The sequence below is a fragment of the Penaeus vannamei genome, chromosome 21, assembly GCF_042767895.1.
Source record: "Penaeus vannamei isolate JL-2024 chromosome 21, ASM4276789v1, whole genome shotgun sequence".
Classification (NCBI taxonomy): Eukaryota; Metazoa; Arthropoda; class Malacostraca; order Decapoda; family Penaeidae; genus Penaeus; species Penaeus vannamei.
Genome location: NC_091569.1, coordinates 31,830,283 through 31,840,282, shown reverse-complemented (window position 1 = coordinate 31,840,282; position 10,000 = coordinate 31,830,283). Strand labels below are relative to the sequence as shown.

Below are 10,000 nucleotides of genomic sequence, written 5' to 3'. Positions count from 1 at the left end.
TGGCGTCCTGTGAATCGAATAAAAAAAGTATTTATTTTTATATCAGCATGAGATAGAAAATATTACACATTAACGAGAAAGATGTATGAAATGTATCTGATTCCATTAAAAACTATTCTTAAACCCCTGTCAGAGAGCCCTTACTAGCAATATTGGAGATTCCTTTAAGATGCTGTCACACTAGCACTTTTTCCGTCAAATTTTTGACAATTTTCTGAAATTTTGTCAATTTTTGAGCGAATTGTCGATTTTCCAATCAGACGATAATGATCGTTTCCGTCTGAAAACCTTAACGTCAACTTTTTCAGCCAAGCAAAGTCAAATCAAGAATTATATTCAATGTTTGTATTGATGTTAAATAAAATTGTAAAAAATTGCCGGAAAAACTGCTAGTGTGACAGCAGGTTTAATTTCATCCTGGATTTAAAAGACAGTCGATTTATCCTTGTCCTATAAGGAACCCACCGTTAAAATTCCATCACTATTTATTATTTTTTTCACAAAGCAACTATCCCCGATAAAACCCTGATGATAATTAAACATAAATGACGAAATTATCCTATTAAAAAGTTAATACGCTAAGCAATTTCATATTTAAAGGGGATCTGCCTCTGTAGATAAGCGGGAAGGAAAAAAATAATAACTCACAAGCATCGTAAAAGCCGAAGCCAGGAAGAAAGTGCTGATCATACGAAGGCCGAAGTAGACCCAGAACGTCGTTGGGCTGTTGGAAGGATCGTCAGGGTGTTGGCACTGGTCTGACAGCGTCACCTGGCACTCGAGAGGGTAGCTGGAGGGGCAAATGAGGCCCTGGAACTCCTGTCCCCCGTGCGTTAGGCTCGACCACGTATGGGAACACGTGTTGTTCTCTCTCCACGATAACACCGTTGCGTTGATGGCCACCTGGGGTTTGGAGGACAAGTAGGGCGACAGGTGAAGAAAAAGAAACAATAGATCAAGATTTTTTTTTAATATTGTAGAACTTTTGCTATCTGCTGTAGTTTCAATATGCATACATACATACATACATATATATATATATATATATATATATATATATATATATATATATATAATATTTGATATTTATATAATTTATCTTTTCACAGATTTATTATTTCAATAATATCGGTATGACACTAGAAAATGATAATAGTATTGTCCCCACAATCTTACCTCTTCTGTAATATTGAAGGAGATGCAGGAACCGTCGCTTTGGATTGAGGAACAAAGGTGTGCTTCAGTTGCAGTCGTCTCGAAGAGGAACTTACAGTCCTGGAGAGTTAAATGCAGTGATTACCACACGGAAGTGCACAGACACACGTACACACATATATTTGCGTGTGTGATATCTATATAGTATTTATGATATATGCATATATTATATATACATACATACATGCATGTATATATATATATATATATATATATATATATATATATATATATATATATATATATATATAAATGTTTATGTGTGTATGTGTCTGTTTGCGTGTGTGTAAACACACACACACACACACACACACACACACACACACACACACACACACACACACACACACACACACACACACACACACACACACACACACACACACACACACACACACACGCACACGCACACACACACACACACACATATATATATATATATATATATATATATATATATATATATATGTATATATATATATATATATATATATATATATATATATATATATACCTATATATGCACACATATATAAAAAAATACATAGTCATACTATAACCTACGCCGTTATTTCTATTCTATCGTTATAGTTAAGTATTACCGGACATTCTGTTGAAAATCTCAAAGGCCAGCAGGGATCACAGAAAACCGATGGTCTTCAGGGGATACCATGCTAAAGAGGGTCGTGGTTTCCGCTTTGCTTATTGTGCCAAGTCAGTTTCTCGATAGACGTGGAAAGCCATAAATAAAAGAATTCTTTGTTGTATTCACTTAAATAATAGAGAGAGATATGCCTTTTTGTTCTGGGTATCTGCTAGAAATTATTAAAGCACTGAGGCATAGGACTTAGACAAAAATGGAGATTGAAAATCATAATCGCATAAACGGTATACGTAGGCAGATATTGTATACAAGATCCAGTTTTTATATATACCAAAGTATGTTTACACTGGCATAAGCACTCCATCATGAAATTCCTAATTGGCAATTTCTGAACTAAGATCCGCCTCTCCGCCGATATTCATTGTACATGTTAAATATTGTATTTTTGCTTGGTTTCTTTTTCGATTATTTTTTAACCATTGTTATTTCTGAACCATTTTCAAAGAAAATTCATTAACATTTACTATAAAATATCACACTAATTGTTGGAGCCTAGAAAGGGGCGGAGCTGATGACATCATTACATTTAGCCAATAAGAGTGCACCTGAGATATCAGATACAGCCTGATACATAATAATTTTTATTATATACTCACTATTGTTATAATCATCCGAACTTAAAAACAAATTTCCCTGTTTTATTTACGATAACGAAGAGTTCCTTGCCATTAACAGCCGTCAGAATACTTTAGATAAAAAAGTCAATTCTATTCTTGGGATCAACTTCCTAATTTGAATTAGAGCTATCTATTATAAATTCCTTGGTGTAGACATATGGTGCCTGTTTATAATGTTATTAAGTTTTGTAAGGTAAGCTGATCACATGAAGGCCACATTTATACAACAGTAATTTGAAGGTGTTATGTATAGAGATATCTATATCTGTATGTCTATATTTTCTTTCTTATTTTCTCTACAAGGAATAAAGGATATAATTAATTTGAAGTTCATGCGAGCATTTATTTCAGTTTCAACTTCAGCAACTGAAGTGCATTTGAAGGTAAAACTGGAATAAAAAGTTAAACATGAGCCCACACACGCGCGCGCGCATATATATATATATATATATATATATATATATATATATATATATATATATATATATACATGCATATATATGTATATATGTATAACTAGATTTACCACATGCAATAACTCCCTCCGGTGATTAACCTCGGGTTTCTACGCATCGACCCTTGACTCAGGCATTCTTACCTTCAAGACCATGTGAAGATCAGTGGAGTTGCGAAGGTCGTGGCAATGATCACAGGACGACCAGGCAAGAGAATGGTCGTTTGGTCCACAAGCAAAAGTGAGGGTGTTGGTGGGACGAACAGGCACGTACAGCAGCGACAAGTGGAAGACTACGCACAACAGAATGTTCAAGCAAACGACGATTTTGTACTTGCCAAACTTGTCCGCGATGATGCCTGTGGATGAATCATGTCGATAAGCATGTAAAATCAGATGTGAAAATGGCTCAACATTTATGCATTCAGATACTGTGATGTAGGAGTTACCGATGTCTTAGCTCTCATGAAGACAAAATACATTTGTTTATAAACAACAATTTGGTAGACTAGGAAAAAATACACGGCAATGAAGTAACCTATTTCGTTCGGAATATTCCATTTGAATATAAACTGGGCTAATACAGCAAAATAACCTCCTCCACTTCCCTCGCCCTCCTCCTCTCCCTCTTTCCTCCTCCTCCCTTTTCTTATCCTCCTTCTTCCTCTCCCCCCTTCTTCCCCTCCTCCTCCTCCCCTTCCTCATCAACTCTGTTATGTTTTATGATCTACTTAAATCCAATCAGAAATCAGTACTGCAACCTGAGCTTACCTGATATCGGCGGCCCGAGTAGAGAGGCGATGGGCAGGAAGGCATAAATGACAGCAATTTCCTTGACGGTTATGCCAAGCGTCTGCATGTGAAGCGTCAGGTACGGCAGGAAACCCGTAGCACCTTCACGAGGGAAGTGTACAATGTATTGTTAATTGGTGTTTAAAACGATGTTTTGATTTATATAGCATTTAATTCCTTATTGTCATAATGATTCTATTACATTTACTTTTTGTTTGTTTGTTTGATTTTTTTTATTGAAGTTATTTTTTTCATGTGTATATGTGTATCTATATGTATGTATCTCTGTACACTTGGGTGCATATCATTAATAAAGCGTAAAAACTTATTCTAATAGGGTTTGATAAGTAGTGAATCTCAGGAGTCAGATAGTTTTAAGTCTGACACTAAAAAACATTGCCGGTTGCATTGTGAAATTGGCCGATTACGATGTGAAAATTAGTCGGTTACACTGTAAGAATTGACTCTGATTTATAAGATTAGTCTCAGTTGATACTCTTTGATGTAAAGTTAATGTAACAGGTAATGATAATGATAATGGCTATGATGATAATGATATTAAACTTCCAAATACACTATTGCACTTATGCCACAATAAGCATGCTGTAATCGCTTGTAAAAGAAGAAAAAAAAAGCAGTTATGGAAGAATATGATATTTTCATTACCCACAGAAGTGTGCGTTGAAGTCTCTGACGTTGAGCCCTTTCGAGTTGTATAAATTACAAATAATAAGGATCCTGTATTCATAAACCGTATCCCTCTTCCTCTCCCCAAAACAAACAGAGTAAATTACATACAGACTGTCCTTACCACCACCACGTAATCGTTACGTAACACCCAACGCATGGCATGAATTATTTACGAGCGTTACTGACCTGTCGCACCTTATTCAGTGTCATGTTACTTATCGCATATTAACTTTTCCTGTTAGCTCTGGTTAGTAGGACAAGAACACTAACATGCTTGCTTCCTAAATGAAGTGTGAGGTGTCATAAGTATTTCCTCGCTAAATCATGATAAGTGAAAATCTTAATCCGAAAAAACAAAAATGTGCATGTCATTTTCTTTGTATATGATGTGTTATATCTTCTAGAATTTTTAGATCTGATTTCCTCTCTTCGAAGAAAAATATACACGGGGATAGTATACAATATATAAATGATACTTACCCCCATAACATAGCAACCGAGATACGCAACAGACAGAAATGATTTGAAGGGTCGAACTGCCCATTTGTCGACAGGCCACTTGACTCACCTCCCATGAAGAGGAAGTAAATAATCTTAATGGGTATCAGCTCCTTCCTCCAAGTCAATCCTTCTCTGAGTTTCGCTTTCCATCCTTTGTCGTTCATCTTCCCGGATTCCATTGCCTTCCGATTTCCGAAACTGCGAGAGGAAAATTTGTCATCATTCGAGTATATCAAATTATCATCAGGTATATCCAATTGTTATCAAGTATATCAAATTATTATCAAGAATATCAAATTGTTATCAAGGATATCAAATTGTTATCAAGTATATCAAATTATTATCAAGTATATCAAATTGTTATCAAGTATATAAAATTATTATAAAGTATATCAAATTATCATTTAGACATCGTCGTTAGGGGAAAAGAGGGAAGAGAGAAAAAGATGGTAAGTAATTGGTTATTAGGTATTTCGCTAATACTGTTTACAACCGTTTCTACGTGATAAAGAGCAGGACACAGACATACTCACCTACAGTTCATTATCCAGATTGGACAGATAAGGAAAAAATGATATAGCGTATATAAGTATGTTAGAAGTTGTAGGATTCTTTTGAAGAATTTTAGCAGAGGGAGTTTGAACACACATTTTCTTTCTTTATTCTCTGTTACTGCGGCATCTTCTGAAGGCACAAACTCGATCAATGATAATACTAAGAATGATAATGATAATGATAATGATAGCGATAATGGTAACAATAGTAGTAGTAATAATGACAATTATTACATTGATAATAACAATGATAATGATGCAATAATGACGATAATGATAATGATAATAGCAATGATAACAGTAATAATTATAACGGTGATGATAAAAACAATAATCTTAATAAAAGAAATAAAGATAATAATGGTTATAACAGTGATAATGATAAAAAATGATAATAATTATGATATTGATGGTAATTATGATCATCATACCAATAAAGATGATGATAATGATGATAGTGATAACGATAATCATGATGATGACAATGGTAAAGAGTGTTATTATTATGATAATGATAATAATAATGGTACTGATAATGATGATAATAATAGCAATGATAATAATAATAATGAAAATAATAATGAAAATAATAATGATAATGATAACGATGGTAATAATGATAATTTCAATGACAACTATCATTATTATTATCATTATTATCGTGATTGATAGTGATAGTAATGATAGTAATACTACTACTAATGATAATGATAATAATTATGATAAAAATTAAAGTGATAAGGATAATAGCAATAACAATAATTATAGTAATTATGATTATAATAATAGTAATGATAATGATAATACTAAAAAGGAATAACTATAATGCAGATATTGATACTGATAGCCAAAATGATAAAAATTATAATGATAACATAATAATAACAATTATAATAATAATGATAAGTGATAACTGCGTCAATAGTGATGATAAAAAAGAAAAAGAAAACATTAGCAGTTAATATTAACCTGGTATTACTAATGACAATAATGATGAAACTGATACAAACAGTGATAATGATAAGAACAAAAACAACAACAACAACAAACACTTCTCGACCGATACCATATGCAAATGAAGTCTAGTGCGTGATACAAAACAATGGTACAGAATCAAGGGAAAAGATAGAAAAATGAGATAAGCCTCGTATTTCTAAGTCGCCTTCAGGGACGAGACAAAATATACAGGCTAAGACTAAAATTCTGTATCTGTAATGCCTTCTATTATGCCCCGACGCATGCCTCCGCCCCTTCGCTTCCTCGGTAGAAAGGACTAGGCATATTGATAAGCGTAAACCGATAGGGTGGACGTCTTTGTGTCGCCTTAGAGGTAGTACAGGGATGGTGGGTGTACTTTCTTATGTCTGTCTGTGTCGCCTTCGAGATAGTACAGGGATGGTGGGTGTACTTTCTTATGTCTCTCTGTGCTGCCTTCGAGATAGTACAGGGATGGTGGGTGTACTTTCTTATGTCTCTCTGTGCAGTCGTCGAGAGAGTACAGGGATGGTGGGTGTACTTTCTTATGTCTCTCTGCGCCGCCTTCGAGATTGTACAGGGATGGTGGGTGTACTTTCTCATGTTTCTCTGCGCCGCCTTCGAGATAATACAGAGATGGTGGGTGTACTTTCTCATGTTTCTCTGTGCCGCCTTCGAGATAGTACAGGGATGGTGGGTGTACTTTCTAATGTCTCTGTGTCGCCTTCGAGATAGTACAGGGATGGTGGGTGTACTTTCTAATGTCTCTCTGTGCAGTCGTCGAGATAGTACAGGGATGGTGGGTGTACTTTCTAATGTCTGCACCGCCTTCGAGATAGTACAGGGATGGTGGATGTACTTTCTAATGTCTGCACCGCCTTCGAGACAGTACAGGGATGGTGGGTGTACTTTCTTATGTCTCTCTGTGCTGCCTTCGAGATAGTACAGGGATGGTGGGTGTACTTTCTAATGTCTCTCTGTGCAGTCGTCGAGATAGTACAGGGATGGTGGGTGTACTTTCTAATGTTTCTCTGTGCAGTCGTCGAGGTAGTACAGGGATGGTGGATGTACTTTCTAATGTCTGCACCGCCTTCGAGACAGTACAGGGATGGTGGGTGTACTTTCTTATGTCTCTCTGTGCTGCCTTCGAGATAGTACAGGGATGGTGGGTGTACTTTCTAATGTTTCTCTGTGCAGTCGTCGAGGTAGTACAGGGATGGTGGATGTACTTTCTAATGTCTGCACCGCCTTCGAGATAGTACAGGGATGGTGGGTGTACTTGCGAATGTCTCTCTGTGCTGTCTTCGAGATAGTACAGGGGTGGTGGGTGTACTTTCTAATGTCTCATACAAAAGCAGATTTCGGGTATTGAGGTTATCACTTAGCGATATTTTTGAAATATTTATAATTCTGACAGTTATTTACAATGCCAAATATAATGATATTAGAGAAAAAAAAATGCACAATAACATTGATTCTGTTGATAATATCATTAGTAATATCATAATCATATCAATAATACTGACTGCAATAACGGAATGATAACAAGAATGCTATGACAATGTGACCATGCATATTGCAAACACCTTGTCATAGAATTCCTCCCATATACCACAAACAAGGCCATGTAAGAGCAAGGTCAGTGTCACCCCCCCCCTACACCCCGGGAGTCAGGAGATGAATCCATAGGCCATTCATAGAGCTCATCTGTGAGTCGAGGTGTGAAGGATTGACGTCTTTAAGGTAGATCCAGTCTGCCCTTGAGTTATGTAATGGTGATTTTGATAATGATACCCGCCATAACAATGATGATAATGATAATTATAGTGGTAATGAAAGTGATGATGGTAATAATGATGATAATGATAATGAAGAAGAAGAACAACGACATTGATAATAATAACTAACAAAACAATAATAATAGTAATAATAATGATAATAACAATGATAATAATGATAATAACAATGACAATAATGATAATAACAATAATAATGATGATAATAATGATTGCAATAATGATAATAATAACAATGATATTAATAAAATAATATTGATAATGATTATCATACAATACTGATAATAATATGAGTGATAATGATAGTGATACTATTAACAATAGCAACAACAATAATGATAATAATAATGATAATAATAACAGTTATATGATAATATAATGCTGCTGAAGAAAATTATAATGATAAAAATTATGATAATAGTGATAATAATGATAGTAATGATGATGATAATGATAGTAATCATGATAACAATGATAATAATGATGTTAATAATGATAATGATGACCTGAAACACTTGTCCTGTGTGCTGTGGATCAGTCGGAGGCCCAACCCCCGAGGCTACTGATTGGGACTCGGTTGCCTTAACTAACAAAGCCACAGAACACATCAACGATAACAATGACATGACAGTGATAACGGTAAGAGTAACGATAATGGTAATGATGATAATGGTAATGAATGATAAAGATAGAAATAACGATAACAATAGTAATATTGGGAATAACAACGATAGCAATTACAAAAATAACAACAGTAACTAACCATAACAGTGATGGTATATATATGTACACACATACACACACACACATACATATATATATATATATATATATATATATATATATATATATATATATATGTGTGTGTGTGTGTGTGTGTGTGTGTGTGTGTGTGTGTGTGTGTGTGTGTGTGTGTGCGTATATATATATATATATATATATATATATATATATGTATGTATATATATATATATATATATATATATATATATATATATATATATATGTATATATGTGTATATATATATATATACGCGCGCACACACACACACACACACACACACACACACACACACACACACATACAGTCACACACGACAACAACTACAACAACAATGATAACAATAACAATGCTGTTGTTGGTGATGACAGTAAAATAATTATGTATAACATATAACACCTCTATAAACATTTAATTTTTATATAAATTTTATATAAAAATTTATATAATTTTGTATTAATTTTTATATATATAATTTTTATAAACATTTATATTTATATAAATATAAATATAAATATAAAGCACAATTGACGAAATATCTTTGACAGCTAACATACTAACAGATCTCAAGATAACAAAAAAAAAAAAAGAAAAAAAAAATGACCTTCAACTCCGTACTAAAAATCACTACCACGAGAAAGGTCGCATGAACTGCCTTAATATTAATGATGGAGAGCGCGTTACAGGGAATACCATTGACAGGAATACTCGGGGCGCATACACAGTGCTCATTATGACATAAGGTAATATTTGGCTTTGTGTCTTGGCTGTTTATTTTTAGACACTGCCTTCGAACAGTATTTGAAAAGGTGTATTTATCTAGCTGTCTATATATATCTACCCATCTATTTTTCTATCTATCAATCTATCTATGTATATATATATATCTACCTCTCTCTCTCTCTCTCTCTCTCTCTCTCTCTCTCTCTCTCTCTCTCTCTCTCTCTCTATATATATATAT

General features: G+C 34.2%; 1 protein-coding gene across 1 annotated transcript in view; it reads right to left on the bottom strand.

Moving 5' to 3' along the window:
• LOC113829516 (major facilitator superfamily domain-containing protein 6-like) overlaps positions 1–5,126 on the bottom strand; it is a 12,689-nt gene extending 7,563 nt beyond the window's left edge. The window contains exons 1-6 of the mRNA XM_070136266.1: positions 5,001–5,126; positions 3,722–3,844; positions 3,095–3,309; positions 1,177–1,275; positions 649–903; positions 1–7 (exon numbers count right to left, since the gene is read on the bottom strand). The exon at positions 1–7 is cut by the window's left edge and continues 126 nt beyond it. Of these exons, the coding sequence (XP_069992367.1) occupies positions 1–7; positions 649–903; positions 1,177–1,275; positions 3,095–3,309; positions 3,722–3,844; positions 5,001–5,112 (811 nt within the window). The 5' untranslated portion in view covers positions 5,113–5,126. The remainder of the gene's footprint in view (positions 8–648; positions 904–1,176; positions 1,276–3,094; positions 3,310–3,721; positions 3,845–5,000) is intronic.
• Between the last annotated feature and the right edge of the window lie 4,874 nt (positions 5,127–10,000).